This window comes from Aquarana catesbeiana, linkage group LG04, assembly GCF_042186555.1.
Source record: "Aquarana catesbeiana isolate 2022-GZ linkage group LG04, ASM4218655v1, whole genome shotgun sequence".
In the NCBI taxonomy this organism is placed as follows: Eukaryota; Metazoa; Chordata; class Amphibia; order Anura; family Ranidae; genus Aquarana; species Aquarana catesbeiana.
Window position 1 is genome coordinate 616,871,746 of NC_133327.1, and position 17,639 is coordinate 616,889,384.

The following is a 17,639-nucleotide window of genomic DNA, read 5'->3' on the forward strand; positions in this document are numbered from 1 at the left end:
TGCAGGTCTACAATCTTGTCCCTGACGTCCTTTGACAGCTCTTTGGTCTTGCCCATGATGGTGGGTTTGAATGGAGGAAAGAGATTCTGTGGACAGGTTTCTTTTATACACATAACGAGATGTCTTTAGGAGCACCTTCCTAAATTGACAGGACTAATCTGTGTACCACATGAGCACATAATGTAGCAAGTCTGTGGGAGCCAGAATTATTGTTAGTTTGTAGGGGATCAAATACTTATTTTACTCACTGAACTGCAACTCAATTTTTAACATTTGTACCATGTGTTTTTTCTGGATTTTTGGTTGATATCCTGTCTCTATCAACTTCCGGACCGCCCGCAGTCGATATATGTTGGTACTTTGACGTTAAATACCATTGTTATGGCAACAGATAGCTGCCATAAACCCGGTATTTTCTTCAATGACGGACGATCAGCTTTAGGTTAAAAGTGGTCTCTGCCCCGGATTCACCATGAGATCATTTTTATTGACGATGGGAGAGGTGTTCACCCCCTCCTGCCGCATCCCATTCATTCCTGCCACTTACCGAAGCCATCGGTAGCGGCAGAGACAATCTGATGCTGTCCCCTGAGAGGCAGAAAGTCAAGTGAGGGAATGATGGCCCCCACTCGACTCACTGCTATTGGATGATGGAAGCAACATCAAACGTAACTTCCGCCCAACGGCCTTGAAGGGGAAAAAAAAAAATTTGAAAAAAGTGTAAATGTGAGATCTGAGGTCTTTTTGACCCCAGATCTCACATTAAAGAGGTCCTGTCATGCTTTTTTTCTATTACAAGGGATGCTTACATTCCTTGTAATAGGAATAAAAGTGATCCAAAATAAAAAAATTAAAGGGACAGTGTAAAAATAAAAAGTAAAACAAATAAGAAAAAAAAAATGTAAAGCCCCCCCCCCCCCCGTCCCTCTGTGCTCGCACGCAGAAGCTAACACATACATAAGAAGCGCCGCATATGTAAATGGTGTTCAAACCACACATATGAGGTATGGCCACGATTGTTAGAGTGAGAGCAATAATTCTAGCAAAAGACCGCTTCTGTAACTCAAAACTGGTAACCTGTAGAAATTTTTAAACATCGCCTATGGAGATTTAAAGTGACAAAGTTTGTCGCCATTCCCCGAGCGGGTGCAATTTTGAAGCATGACATGTTGGGTAACAATTTACTCTGCGTAACATTATCTTTCACAATATAATAAAAAAAGTTGGGCTAACTTTACTGTTTTCTTATTTTTTAATTCAAAAAAGTGTATTTTTTCCCCAAAAAATTGTGTTTGTAAGGCCGCTGTGCAAATACGGTGTGACATAAAGTATTGCAATGACCACCATTTTAGTCTCTAGGGTTTCTGAAAAAAAATATATAATGTTTGGGGGTTTTAAGTAATTTTCTAGCAAAAAAAAATAATTTTAACTCGTAAACACCAAGTGTAAAAAATAGGCATGGTCCTTAAGTGGTTAAATTACACCTATGATAAAAATGATAGACCCTTTATTTTTTTTATAAGTGGGCAAATGTACAAAATCTGCAGGGGATCAAATAATATTTTTCCCCACTGAATACAAAGTGCTTTAGCACAACACAACACAGTGGTGTGAATGTTTTGTACATTGGAAAAAATAATGAAATGTGTTTTCATGCATTTAAGTGCATTTAGAGCTCATTCAAAATAAATAGGCCGTCTTAACACATTATGTGTCAATGCACAGAAATGTAAGTGTTATGGTGTTAACAACCCCATAAACACCAAGCTAATTAAAAAGAGTGAAGGAATAGGTTGTATCCTATGCTTAAAAGTAAGTAACCCCCCCTCCCCCTCCTTCCCCATCCACAGCAATAAACCGATTAAAAAAGATAACCTTGCTTTGGAGAAAATATAATTTCACCATTGCCTGGGGTAATTAAAATTATGCAGCATTTATATAACGCCAACAATTTGCACAGCACTTCCCAATATAAGGGAGACAGTACAGCTACAATGCAATTGAATACAAAAGGCTCATAAGAGCTTACTATGTAATAACGCAAATGCTTACATGTTCTGCAATTTTGTCCCCCAGTTTTAGTTAGCACATTTGCCAATCTAAAGATTGGGATCTGGCCATAAAGAATAACAATAAAATATAACAAAAGGCATACCTTTTATTTTTAGTTTTGGATAGAAGTGAGAGGGATTAGAACACCTATTGGGTTTTTATTGCTGTCTGTTCCCCCGGTTAGGAGATTCACTCTCTCTATTTGTCCTGTTTACTATTATCATTGAAAGCGAAACGTAAAAGAACATCCCAAATTTTGGGTTGTCCCCAGATAAATAATAGAGGGAAAAGATTCCAATGGGAACACTAGTTTTGGTGACCTGGGGGCCCCAAGGAATTCCATTAATTTGCAGGGATTTCACATCACTTTCTGTTTTGGCTATGGGATCGAGACTGAAGGTAAATTTTCCCAATTGGATAGAGAGGGCAAAAAAAATAAATTGACCTATAACCCTCGCTTACTCTTTCCATAATGAAAAAAAAATGTTTTGCCTATAGACTACCACTATGCACTTGGACCAGATAAACATAACTCCCAACTTTTTGAGATGGGAACGAGGTACACCTATTAGCAAAAGTATGTAGGCACAGGACACAGCCCCTGCCATGCCCCCTTAAAGGACAATTATACAAAAAATGATTAGTTAAATCAGCCTTTTTCAAACAGGGTGCCTTCAGGGGTGATTTGGAAAAATGCCTAAAAATTGAAAAAAAATTGTATACAAGCCAGCGGGTGGATCAAGCCTGCCTTTTAGTTACACAAAGCCACGGGTGTTCATTGTGCACCATTACATTTTTCTAGCCGCCAGCATCTTATCAACCAATGATTTAATCGGTTGATAAGGAAGACATCGGGCACCTGCACAGCATCTTGCCTGCCTCTCTCCATCAGTACTGGGGTCACATTAGCTGAGTGATGGAGAAGAGAAACATCAGCAATACTAGTCAGTACCAGTGTGTATATATTTGCATTGTAAGAATAAATCAACTCTAATGTTAGGTGTCCTATGTGTGTTAATTTGCTGTTTACATGTAAAACTATTAGTTTAGTTTTTACATTTTAGAGCAGGGTGCTTCAAGAATGTGCAGAATTTAAACAGGTGCCTTGACTAAGGTTGAGAAACACTGAATAAAACCCTGAAGTGTTTTTTTTTTTTTTTTTTTTTACCGCTACTATTCTTTTATACTGGCTTTTGTAATTTACAAATGCAACAATTTAGAAAGAAACACTTTTTGAAAGATAAATAGTTCATTTTATATACAACTATATAGAGGTGCTTCTCAAAAAATTAGAATATCAAAAAGTTAATTTATCTCAGTAATTCAATTTAAAAAGTGAAACTCATATTATACAGATGAATTTCCCACATAGTGATATATTTCAAGCATTTCTTTCTTTTAATTTTGATGATCATGGCTTACAGCTAGTGAAAACCCAAAATTCAGTATCTCAGAAAAGTCGAATATTACATAGGACCAATAAAAAAAAAAGGATTTTTAATACAGAAATGTTGGCTTACTGAAAAGCATGTCCACTTACAGTATAGTGTGCACTCAATACTTGGTCGGGGTTCCTTTTGCATGAATTACTGCATCAATTACAGCGTGGCATGGAGGCGATCAGCCTGTGGCACTGCTGAGGTGTTATGGAAGCCCAGGTAGCTTTGATAGTGGCCTTCAACTCATCTGCATTGTTGGGTCTGGTGTCTCTCATCTTCCTCTTGACAATATCCCACAGATTCTCTATGAGGTTTAGGTCAGGCAAGTTTGCTGGCCAATCAAGCACAGTGATAACATGATCATTAAACCAGGTATTAGTACTTTTGGCAGTGTGGGCAGGTACAAAGTCCTGCTGAAAAATGAAATCAGCATCTCCATAAAGCTGGTTAACAGAGGGAAGCATGAGGTGCTCTAGAATTTCCTGGTAGAGGGATGAGCTGACTTTGGACTTAATAAAACACAGTGGACCAACACCAGCAGATGACATGGCTCCCCAAATCATCACTGACTGTGGAAACTTCACACTTGACCACATGCAACTGGGATTCGGTGCCTCTCCACTCTTCCTCCAGACTCTGGGACCTTTATTTCCAAATGAAATGCAAAATTTTCTTTTATATGAAAAGAGGATTTTGGACCACTGAGCAACAGTCCAGTCCTTTTTCTCCTTGAGCCCAGGTAAGACGCTTCTGACGTTGTTTCAGGAGTGGCTTGACACAAGAAATGTGACAGTTGTAGCCCATGTCCTCGATATGTCTGTGTGTGACGGCTCTTAAAGCACTGATACCAGCCGTGGTCCACTCCTTGTGAATCTCCCTCAAATTCTTGAAGGGCCTTTGCTTCACAATCCTCTCAAGGCTGTGGTTATCCCTGTTGCTTGTGCACCTTTTTCTACTGCACTTTTTCCTTCCACTGAACGTTCCATTAACATGCTTGGATACAGCACTGTGAACAGCCAACTTCTTTAGCAATGACCTTTGGTGACTTACCCTCCTTGTGGAGGGTGTCAATGACTGTCTTCTGGACAACTGTCAAGTCAGCAGTCTTCACCATGATTGTGTAACATAGTGAACCAGACTCAGAGACCATTTCAGCCAGGTAAGCCGATCAGTAAAATCGTACGAAAAATGACGCTTTTGATGCGATTGTACAATAATTGATTTGTTAGTACAGAGCTTTCGAGAGCCGATCAGGAGAGTTCATCCGATATTATTTGATCGGACATGCATGAAAATATTTTTCATACGATGCCATTGTACGATTTTCATTTAATCAGCATAGCTGTTGTTCGAAAATGCAATTTAAATGCATTACAACACATGACATCACTTCAGAATTTTTAATTCTGTCTCATGAGAATTTTCGTGACTTTAGTAAACTCATCAGATTAGATCTGAGATTTGCATGCAAAAAAATCATTCGTCTGATAATCTCATCGTGCTTACCGGGCTTTAACCACTTCAGCCCCGGAAGGATTTACCCCCTTCCTGACCAGAGCACTTTTTACAAATTGGCACTGCGTCGCTTTAACTGCTAATTGCGCGGTCATGCAATGCTGTAACCAAACAAAATTTGCGTCCTTTTCTTCCCACAAATAGAGCTTTCTTTTGATGGTATTTGATCACCTCTGCCGTTTTTATTTTTTGCGCTATACACGGAAAAAGACCGAAAATTTTGAAAAAAAATGATATTTTCTACTTTTTGTTCTAAAAAAAATCCAATAAACTCAATTTTAGTCATACATTTAGGCCAAAATGTATTTGGCCACATGTCTTTGGTAAAAAAAATGTCAATAAGTGTATATTTATTGGTTTGCGCAAAAGTTATAGCGCCTACAATCTAGGGTACATTTTCTGGAATTTACACAGCCTTTAATTTATGACTGCCTATGTCGTTTCTTGAGGTGCTAAAATGGCAGGGCAGTACAAAACCCCCACAAATGACCCCATTTTGGAAAGTAGACACCCCAAGGAAATTGCTGAGAGGCATGTTGAGCCCATTGAATATTCATTTTTTTTGTCCCAAGTGATTGAATAATGACAAAAAAAAAAAAAAAAAAAAAAAATTACAAAAAGTTGTCACTAAATGATATATTGCTCACACAGGCCATGGGCATATGTGGAATTGCACCCCAAAATACATTTAGCTGCTTCTCCTGAGTATGGGGATACCACATGTGTGGGACTTTTTGGGAGCCTAGCCGCATACGGGGCCCCGAAAACCAATCACTGCCTTCAGGATTTCTAAGGGCGTACATTTTTGATTTTACTCCTCACTACCTATCACAGTTTTGAAGGCCATAAAATGCCCAGATGGCACAAACCCCCCCCAAATGACCCCATTTTGGAAAGTAGACACCCCAAGCTATTTGCTGAGAGGCATGTTGAGTCCATGGAATATTTTATATTTTGACACAAGTTGCGGGAATGTGACAATTTATTTTTTTTTTTTTTTTTTTTTGCACAAAGTTGTCACTAAATGATATATTGCTCACACAGGTCATGGGCATATGTGGAATTGCACCCCAAAATACATTCTGCTGCTTCTCCTGAGTATGGGGATACCACATGTGTGGGACTTTTTAGGAGCCTAGCCGCGTACGGGACCCCGAAAACCAATCACCGCCTTCAGGATTTCTAAGGGTGTACATTTTTGATTTCACTCTTCACTGCCTATCACAGTTTCGGAGGTCATGGAATGCCCAGGTGGCACAAACCCCCCCCAAATGACCCCATTTTGGAAAGTAGACACCCCAAGCTATTTGCTGAGAGGCATGGTGAGTATTTTGCAGCTCTCATTTGTTTTTGAAAATGAAGAAAGACAAAAAAAAAAATTTTTTTTTTCTTTTTTTAATTTTCAAAACTTTGTGACAAAAAGTGAGGTCTGCAAAATACTCACTATACCTCTCATCAAATAGCTTGGGGTGTCTACTTTCCAAAATGGGGTCATTTGGGGGGGGTTTGTGCCACCTGGGCATTCCATGGCCTCCGAGACTGTGATAGGCAGTGAAGAGTGAAATCAAAAATTTACGCCCTTAGAAAGCCTGAAGGCGGTGCTTGGTTTTCGGGGTCCCATACGCGGCTAGGCTCCCAAAAAGTCCCACACATGTGGTATCCCCGTACTCAGGAGAAGCAACAGAATGTATTTTGGGGTGTAATTTCACATATTCCCATGGCATGTTTGAGCAATATATCATTTAGTGACAACTTTGTGCAAAAAAAAAAAAAAAAAAAAAAAATTTGTCTCTTTCCCGCAACTTGTGTCACAATATAAAATATTCCATGGACTCGACATGCCTCTCAGCAAATAGCTTGGGGTGTCTACTTTCCAAAATGGGGTCATTTGGGGGGGGGGTTTGAACTGTCCTGGCATTTTATGCACAACATTTAGAAGCTTATGTCACACATCACCCACTCTTCTAACCACTTGAAGACAAAGCCCTTTCTGACACTTTTTGATTACATGAAAAAATTATTTTTTTTTGCAAGAAAATTACTTTGAACCCCCACACATTATATATTTTTTTAAAGCAAATGCCCTACAGATTAAAATGGTGGGTGTTTAATTTTTTTTTTTCACACAGTATTTGCGCAGCGATTTTTCAAACGCATTTTTTGGGGAAAAAACACACTTTTTTACATTTTAATGCACTAAAACACACTATATTGCCCAAATGTTTGATGAAATAAAAAAGATGATCTTAGGCCGAGTACATGGATACCAAACATGACATGCTTTACAATTGCGCACAAACGTGCAGTGGCAACAAAATAAATACATTTTTAAAAGCCTTTAAAAGCCTTTACAGGTTACCACTTTAGATTTACAGAGGAGGTCTACTGCTAAAATTACTGCCCTCGATCTGACCGTCGCGGTGATACCTCACATGCATGGTGCAATTGCTGTTTACATTTGACGCCAGACCGACGCTTGCGTTCGCCTTAGCGCGAGAGCAGGGGGGACAGGGGTGCTTTTTTTTTTTTTTTTTTTTTTTTTTATTATTTTTTTGCTTTTTTATCTTATTTTAAAACTGTTCCTTTCATTTTTTTTTTTTTTTAATCATTTTTACTGTTATCTCAGGGAATGTAAATATCCCCTATGATAGCAATAGGTAGTGACAGGTACTCTTTTTTGAAAAAATTGGGGTCTATTAGACCCTAGATTTCTCCTCTGCCCTCAAAGCATCTGACCACACCAAGATCGGTGTGATAAAATGCTTCCCCAATTTCCCAATGGCGCTATTTACATCCGGCAAAATCTAAGTCATAAAATGCTCGTAGCTTCCGGTTTCTTAGGCCATAGAGATGTTTGGAGCCACTCTCGTCTCTGATCAGCTCTATGGTCAGCTGGCTGAATCACCGGCTGCATTCTCAGGTTCCCTGTTGAGACAGGAGAGCCAGAGAAAAACACGGAAGACGATGGGGGGGGGGGGGGCATTCTCTCTGCTTGTAAAAGCAGTCTAGAGGCTAATTAGCCGCTAGGATTGCTTTTACATGAAAGCCGACCGCTGGCTGAAAAGAATGATACCAAGATGATACCTAAACCTGCAAGCATCATTCTGGTATAACCACTCAAAGTCGTGAATGCTGTACCTGAAGACTAAAATATGGCTAACAATAAAGCACAGTAAACGGTAAAGTATAAAAAACTGCATACCTGAAAAGCAAACATGATAAAACATAATAACAATAAAACATTGCAGAATAGAATACAGTAAAAAAGAGCAGAACAATAGAGAGAATAGAGAGAGAGAGAATAGAGAGAGAACAATAAAACGACAACTATTATTTTTTATTTTATATTTTTGTTTGTGTTTTTTTTTTTTTACACTTTTTTTGTAACTGTACCTTTTGTAACTGTAACCGGTTCCAGGTTCGGGTCTCTCAAAATGCGATGGCATCTTGGGAGACCCTGTGAAAGTGTGTCCTAGTCTGTGCAATGCTGTACCCTACGCTAATACTCAGCTAGTGAATGGTAGCGTTCAAAACATTCACCAATGCAAAGACCAGGATTGTCAGGACAGGAGGGACAATAATAGCGGGTGTCACGCCTATATCCGCGCTTACTGCAGACACGACATCTTTTTTGGGGGGTTCGCTGGGTAGGGGTACTCGGGAGGACATAAAAATGCCTCTCATGCAGCCGACTGCATTTGGTTGGGGATGTGAATGGGGGAAGTATGGGCGCTGCAGAAGTGGTGGGTTCCCAATTAGGATTGGCGAATGCAGCAGGAAGGGCACTATGGGCACGACGGGCCTGTGTTTGTCTTCTTGGTGGCAGCGGGACACTACTTGTGCTTGCCACCTCACCAGCTTGAACTGCACTTATGGGACTCGCCACGTCACCAAGTGTTACTGCAGTGCTGGTTTGACTACGACCGGGGTGTACTAGGCCGCTGGCGCTTGCCAGTTCACCAAAACGCTACCAAAAAAACTGTTAACGATCGCAGGGATCAGGCCTGACTCTGCGAACGCTGCAGTTATGCGTTTAGTGTTTTGTAAGTGACAGTGATCGATCGATACTGCACTTGGGTGGGCTGGGCGGAGGGACAAAACGCAGGTGCTAGCAGGTATCTGGGCTGATCCCACTAACACTGCGTTTTTGGGAACCCTAAACTGCTGGGGATGCTAGTATAGATCTGATCGGATCAGATATTGATCAGTTCAGATACTATACCACTAAGGGAGGTGTATGCTGCGTGCGTGGGTGTTAGCGCTACTGGCACTAACCTGACGCTGCCTGGGGCTGGTGCTTGCCAGTTCACCAAAACGCTACCAAAAAAACTGTTAGCGATCACAGGGATCAGGCCTGACTCTGCGAACGCTGCAGTTATGCGTTTAGTGTTTTTTTAAGTGACAGTGATCGATCGATACTGCACTTGGGTGGGCTGGGCTGGGCCAGGCGGAGGGGCAAAACGCAGGTGCTAGCAGGTATCTGGGCTGATCCCGCTAACACTGCGTTTTTGGGAATCCTAAACTGCTGGGGACGCTAGTATAGATCTGATCGGATCAGATATTGATGCGTTCAGATACTATACCACTAAGGGAGGTGTACGGTGCGTGGGTGTTAGCGCTACTGGCACTAACCTGACGCTGCCTGGGGCTGGTGCTTGCCATTTCACCAAAACGCTACCAAAAAAACTGTTAGCGATCGCAGGGATCAGGCCTGACTCTGCGAACGCTGCAGTTATGCGTTTAGTGTTTTGTAAGTGACCGTGATCGATCGATACTGCACTTGGGTGGGCTGGGCCGAGCCGGGCGGAGGGGCAAAACGCAGGTGCTAGCAGGTATCTGGGCTGATCCCGCTAACACTGTGTTTTTGGGAACCCTAAACTGCTGGGGACGCTAGTATAGATCTGATCGGATCAGATATTGATCCGTACAGATACTATACCACTAAGGGAGGCGTATGCTGCGTGCGTGGGTGTTAGCGGTACTGGCGCTAATCTGACGCTGCCTGGGGCGACGCATATCACCGCCGGGCGATCAGGGGGCTAAATCTTTATTCGGTAATAAACGGCGGGTGCCCTGACACTATAAAAAATAAACAAACTAACCAGCGTCACCCGTAACGGTTATACAGTGATCAGTGGTGAAAGGGTTAACTAGGGGGCAATCAAGGGGTTAAAACATTTATTAGGTAGTATATGGGGGTCCCTGTCGCTATAAAACGCTGACGGCGAACCTAAATATTTACCTCACTAACTAGCGTCACCAGCGACACTAATACAGCGATCAGAAAAATGATCGCTTAGCGACACTGGTGACAGGGGGTGATCAAGGGGTTAAAACTTTATTAGGGGGGGTTAGGGGGGTACCCTAGACCTACAGGGGGCCTAACACTCACTGCCCTGACACTAACTGTCACAAACTGACACTATGCAGTAATCAGAAAAAAAAAAAAAAAAAAAAAAAAAAAACCTGCTTGGTGTCAGTTTGTGACAGGGGGGGGGGGGTGATTGGGGGGGGGATCGGGGGGCGATCGGGGGGGGGATCGGGGTGATTTGTGTGCCTGGCATGTTCTACTGTGTGTGTGTGTGTTGGTGCACTCACATTTCAGTCTTCTCTCCTCGGCCCGGAACGGAAAATACCGAGCCGAGGAGAGATGACATCATTTCCTCTGCCTCTGTGTACAATACAGAGGCAGGGAAATGATCCCATTGGCTGGGAGCGATCGCGAGGGGGGGGCCACGAATGGATGGCCTCCCCCTCACCTCCGATCGCCGGGGGACATTTGTCGACCGCCGCAGGCACCGGGGGGGGGTCCGATCGGACCCCCCACCCGCGGGCAGGCAAGGACGTACATGTAAGTCCTTTTGCCTGCCCGTGCCATTCTGCCGACGTATATAGTCGTGCGGCGGTCGGCAAGTGGTTAAAGACTCAGGAAACCTTTACAGGTGTTTTGAGTTAATTAGCTGATTAGAGTGTGACACCATGAGTCTACAATATTGAACTTTTTCACAATTTTCAAATTTTCTGAGATACTGGATTTTGGGTTTTCACTAGCTGTAAGTCATAATCATCAAAATTAAAAGAAAGAAATGCTTGAAATATATCACTCTGTGTGTAATAAATCAATACAATATACGATTTTCACTTTTTGAATTGAATTACTGAAATAAATTAACTTTTTGATGATATTCTAATTTTTTGAGATACACCTGTAGATCAGACCAAAATGAGGGACAAATGAGGAGGAAAGAGGGAGAAAGGGTTCCAAATCAGGGACAGTCCCTCGAACTCAGGGACTGTTGGGAGCTATGCAGATAAAGTCTCTGTTAATGTGTGCAACAAACTGCAATAGAGAAAAGCAGTGGAAGCTTGTCCTATGACCAAACCCATCCCCACCATCATGGGTTCTGGCAAAGGTCAGGTACATGAAGAGATTGTACCTCTTGTATAGTCCTATAGCGCCTGCCAGTGACACTGTTTTCCTATCTTAACAAACTTCACTCCATTGCCTGCTTTGTACTCGAGCTTTCTGGATTTACCATTCAATTTCAGCTTGCTGATAATGATTGCTGACCTTCCCCTCATTCCCTGCGCAGGTTTTTCTAAACTCCCAGACCCTCACACCTGTTCCAGCTGTATCCTAAATATCTGCTATGCCCATGTGACGAAGTTTCTCCATTTCTGCAGTCCTAACTCCACACATTAGGCCAAAAGGCCTCGCTTCCCCCTGACAATAAGCTTGCTATCTGTCACATTTGATATTTAGGAAAGCATAGTTGTCAAATAATCATTGACTGAAACAAATTCCTCTTCCTAATGATGATATAATGCATGCTGAAACAAATGTTACCATAGCTGGCTTTTTAGCTGTATTTTATCTGCGTCAATACCATTTTCTATCGCAGCGAGATTAGTGAACCAGTTCAGGATTGCCCCAAGGAAACATATTGATTAATGTGCACCAAAAATAAAAAGCCATTTGAATTGATTTACCTTTTTCATAAAGTCAACAGCATGATTTATGTATTTTCTATACTTGTAAAATTCCCACATACCTCTTGGTAAATAGCAATCTGTTTAATGAGCTTTCACGAGACAGGGAATGAATATTTAATAATTCATTTTTTACGAGAGTTGAATAACTTTATATTACGTCTGCATATTTACAGGTTTCAGACTATGATTACTCTTGTTAAACAGCAATTTACTCTGCAAAGTAGAACGGTAGTTACAGTTACTATGTTGTATCGTACCTGAAAGCCTTTCTATTCTCAAGATAGACATGAAAAAATGCAGCTTTCCACTCTACATTAAAAATACCAGCAAGAGTGCCTACTAGTAAACAGAGGGGTATACAACCCCAATTCCAAAAAAGTTGGGACAGAATGCAATCATTCAGAATGCAATCATTTGTAAATCTCATAAACCATTATTTTATCCACAATAGTAAACATATCAAATGTTACAACTGAGAAAATGAACCATTTTATGAAAAAAATAAGGTAGTTTGAAATTGATGGCAGCAACACATCTCAAAAAGCTGAGACAGGGCAACAAAAATCTGGCAAGGTAAGGGATACTAACAACAAAGAGCTGGAAGGACATTTTGCAACAAAATATGTTCATTTGCAACAGGTCAGTAACATGATTGGGTATAAAAAGAGCATCTTATAGAATCAAAGTGTCTCAGAAGTAAAAATGGGCAGAGGTTCACTAATTTGTGAAAAGCTGTGTCTACAAATTGTCAAACAATTTCAGAATAATGTTCCTCAATGTAAAACTGTAAACACTTTAAATATATCATCTACAGTTTATAATATCAAACGATTCTGAGAATCTGGAGAAATCTGTGCACAAGGAACAAGGCCGAAATGCAATATTGGATGCCCGTGAACTTCGGGTCCTCTAGTGGCACTGCAATAAAATCAGACATGGTTCTGTGATGGGCATCACTGCAAGGGCACAGAAATACTCTGTGAACACAATTCGCAATGCCATCTAAAAATACAAGGTAAAGCTCCATCATGCAAAGAAGAAGCCATATCTGAACATCCAGATATGATCCAGAAACAACTCCATCATCTCTGGGCCAAAGCTTATTAAAATGGTCTTTTGCAAAGTAGAAAACTGTTCTGTTGTCAGACAAATCGAAATTTGACATTCTTTTTGGCAACCATGGGTGCTGCATCCTTCAGTCTAAAGAGGAGAGAGACCTTCAGGCTTGTTATCAGCGCTCAGTTCAAAAATCGACATCTCTGATGGTATAGGGATGCAATGGTGCGAATGGGCAGCTTGCACATTTGGAAAGGCACCATCAATGCCCAAGATACTGTATATCCAAGTTTTAGAGCAGCATATGTGCAAAGAAGAATGGGACAACATTCCTGTCCAAAAATTCCAGCAACTGATCTCCTCAGTTCTCAGAGGTTTACAAAGCGTTGTTAAAAGAAGAGGGGATGATTCACCATGGTAAACATGGACCTGTTAGTGATTCAGTTTGCATTCACTTTAAATCACCTCTAAGCCATGTTTTTTTCCAAACAATCTTTTTTTTTTCTAACCTTTTATTATGAACGAGAACTCTCATCTGTTACACCTTAAAATGAAATTTGGTTTTGCAGGGGCTGCTGGGCAGTGTACCCCAACATTTTTTTTATTTTTGATAGAGTATGAAAGAAATAAAACCCTTTTCTGTTTTTTTTCTGTTCTACTTGGGAGATTTCCTTTCATTTTCAGCCCTGGAGATGCAACATAAATGAGAGCAACTCTCCCTAAAGTGAGGGGAATTCACATCTTAGACTGTTGTCACTAGGGACATTTGTCCCCATTGGATAAATAACCCCCACATCTTGATCTGAGGGTTAGGTTGATATTTGGGGTTTGGGGTGAGGGTTGTGTTAACAGTTAGGGCTAAGGATAAGGGTTAGGTTAATGGTTCGGGCTAAGGATGAGGGTTAGGTTGATGGTCTGGGTTTAGGATGAGGGTTAGGTTGATGGTCTGGGTTTAGGATGAGGGTTAGGATGAAGGTTGGGGTTTAAGATGAGGGTTACATTGATGGTCAGGGTTTAGGATGAGGGTTAGGTTTATGGATGGGGTTTAGGATGAGGGTTAGGTTGAAGGTTGGGGTTAAAGATGAGGGTTAGGTTGATGGTTGGGGTTTAGGATCAGGGTTGGATTGATGGTTGGGGTTTAGGATGAGGGTTAGGTTGATGGTCAAGGTTAGCCTCCCTGGCGGTATGATTATTTCATATTTTTGATGCTGAAAGCGGTACCATTATTTTGCATGAAAATTTTGTGTTTTATATTGTAGGCCTGTAATTCTTATGCCCTGTACACACGATAGGATTTTCCGATGGAAAATGTGTGATATAACCTTGTTGTCGGAAATTCCAACCGTGTGTAGGCTCCGTCACACATTTTCCATAGGAATTTCCGACACACAATGTTTGAGCGCTTGCTATAAAATTTTTTCCGACAACAAAATCCGTTGTCGGAAATTCTGATCGTGTGTACACAAATCCGACGCACAAAGTGCCACACATGCTCAGAATAAATTAAGAGACGAAAGCTATTGGCTACTGCCCCGTTTATAGTCCCAACATACGTGTTTTACGTCACCACGTTCAGAACGATCAGATTTTTGTGTGACCGTGTGTATGCAAGACAAGTTTGAGCCAACATCCGTCGGAAAAAATCCATGGATTTTGTTGTCGGAATGTCCGATCAATGTCGGAACGTGTGTACAGGGCATTAGAAATAACTCACTTAAATCTGTCCAAACCAGAGTCTAATAGACATCTCGGGTATGATAAAGTTTGAAACACGAAATCATAAATTATAATAAATAACTATAAATAATTATACCAAATAATAATATAACAATAATAAAAATGATTCAATAATGTAATCAAATCAAAAACACTGAAATCTGCTCAGTTGCAGAATTGTCGCTGTCATTACTTTTCAGTGTTTGATGACTGATCTCCCCACAAATCAACATCGCTCAATTCTGCGAGTGATTCTAATTTATTATCACTGTTTTCTAGCTGGTCTAAAACCATTTTTGATGTAAAGGGATGGTTTTGGTTGTTATGGACAATCTCCAGTTTCCAGGCAGAAAGAACAGTTTTTATAATATAAAACTGCATGCAGGCTACTGGAGAAACCACTTGGGACAAAAGGGATGTGAAATAATATCATACAGTAATGTAATCTGTAAGATTACAGCATACTGTATGTATTGTGTGTGTTTCACTTTTAGAATTTGGCGCCATTCTCTGTCCCCGTGCGTCGCAGCGCTCGCAGGGAACGGAGCTCGAGCGGAGGACGAGCCGCTCACACTGCGGGGAGACATCGCAGGATCCAGGGGACAAGGTAAGTAACCTCTTCCTGGATCCTGCAATGCGATCCCAAGTCTGGCTCGGGGTTACCGCTTTTGATTCTGAAATTCCAACCAAAGCCAGACTAGGGAAAACTGCCAAGGAGGTTAAGGATGAGGCTTAGGTTAATAGTTAGGATTTAGGATTAGGGTTAGGTTGATGGTTAGGGTTTAGGATGAGGGTTAGGTTGAAGGTTGGGGTTAAAGATTAGGGTTATGTTGATGGTCAGGGTGTAGGATGAGGGTTGGGTTTATAGATGGGGTTTAGGGTGAGGGTTAGGTTAAAGGTTGGGGTTAAAGATGAGGGTTAGGGTGATGGTTGGGGTTTAGGATGAGGTTTGGGTCGATGGTTGGGGTTTAGGATGAGGGTTTAGGTTTAAGCTGAAGGTTGGAGTTTAGGGTTGTTAGCTTGATGGCTAGGAACAGGAATGAGGTAAGGTTGATGGCTGGGTTTAAGAATGAGGGTTAGATTGATGGCTGGGAATTAAAGGAAATCCATGGTCACAGAATACACTTTTGTTTTATATCCGCAGCATTGTAATAACAATACAAACAATAGTTATATTTGATAATCCAAAATAATAAAAAATAGAAGTAGGTTAGAAATAATCGAAACACAATGCTTTAATTAAGTTGGATGGGTAAGATTTCATTAGTTTGTTACCAAAATTCTCTCCTCCCCAGATGTCCATGGCCGTGTCATATTTCCCCAAGTGAATAAACCAGGATTTGTCGATTACGAATAGACCTCCGGCTATGACAGGAGACCTGTGATTTAAGGGTAAGAAGTTGCATCAGTCATTCATGTCGGAAAGAACAGTCAACTGTGAGAAAACCTGAGATATTCCAAGCATCTGCCCAGTTGCATCCTTTTTTGTTACCTTTAAACCATCTGGTGTTTTGTCTCTCTATTTTGGCATATAATTACGCTTGCTGTAGGGTTTTTAAATCTGAACCCCAGGCAAACACAGTCTGAATACAAAGTAAAAATACACCATTAATATACTGTACATCTATAGGAGCTGGGGTTTTTTGTCAAAGGATTTGCTATTTTGTCCCACGAGTACTGAACTTTGCCACACAGCACAGTCAGGTAGTTGGTCTTACTTTCTCTATTAGGCTTCATGTACACCCTGCCTACATCTACTGCGGCCGTGTGAAAATGCAAAATCGCTGCAAAATTGCACCGTTTCGTGTTTTCCCGTGGTCGGTGGTCAAAACGTACCTAGCCTGAATGCTGTTCTTTCGTGTTCAGGAGAGGGAGGTTTAACCTCACCTAAACGCGGCAGCTCCTAAACTCTGCTAAATGTCTGTAGGGGAGATTTACTAAAACTGGAGAGTGCAAAAGCTGATACAGCTGTACATGGTAGCCAATCAGCTTCTAACTTCTGCTTGTTCAATTAAGCCTTAACTAAAAAACCTGGAAGCTTAGTTTAGGAGCTGCTAGTGTACATTAAGCCTTACCGTTAGGAAATATAGTTTAGTCAGCTCCCTGCCCCCAGCCTGTGATTGGACAGTGAAGAAGCAGCAGGAGATGATCTCAGTTCTCTACTCTCTTTATGTCAGCACATGTAAATACAACAGAGTCTGATTGGCTCCTTACCTCTGAATGCTGCTGTAAAAGGGGGTTGCAGGAGGCAGGTATCAAGACAAATGTGGGTACTTCCATAATTGCATTTAAAAAAAATATAATAATTTCTTAATGAATAAAGAACTGCAATAAATGGTGTTTATTTTTTTTCTATATTCACTTGGAATTCAGCTTTAGGGATTCAGAATCACACAAAGTCTTAGATTATAATTATTTTATAGCATTTATACCAGATATCTGACTCACTTTATTGGCTCTGTAGGATCGGATCGTTTAGCTTTTTGCTCCACAGAAAGTTGTTCCCATTTAAAGTGCAAGCTCCAGTCAAATCCTGAAAAAAAACAGAGCAGTTTATTTTTCTTATTATGATTCTTTCCAAGTATGGCAAACATGACACAAACTGTATATTGATTTTATACCAGCTTTACAATATACTGCTGATTCCTCAAGATTCCATGGCACATGTTATTTAGCGGGTGTAAAATATCCCCTTTCAGGTCAATCGCTCTGAATATTGTCTCAATGTTCTGACAGTGTACAGTACACTTAAAGAGAATGTGCATGAATTTTATTGGCTCATCACTATGATGACTGCCTCTCCGGTCGTGAAAGAATGTAAAGAAATGATTTACAATGTAAAGTAGTGAGTGTACAGCTTGTATAACA

The 17,639-nt window shown here is 40.9% G+C and overlaps 1 protein-coding gene across 1 annotated transcript in view; it reads right to left on the reverse strand.

Moving 5' to 3' along the window:
• Positions 1-17,639, reverse strand: part of GALNT14 (polypeptide N-acetylgalactosaminyltransferase 14) — a 707,004-nt gene that overhangs the window by 121,896 nt on the left and 567,469 nt on the right. The window contains exons 8-9 of the mRNA XM_073628286.1: positions 17,220-17,304; positions 16,047-16,150 (exon numbers count right to left, since the gene is read on the reverse strand). Of these exons, the coding sequence (XP_073484387.1) occupies positions 16,047-16,150; positions 17,220-17,304 (189 nt within the window). The remainder of the gene's footprint in view (positions 1-16,046; positions 16,151-17,219; positions 17,305-17,639) is intronic.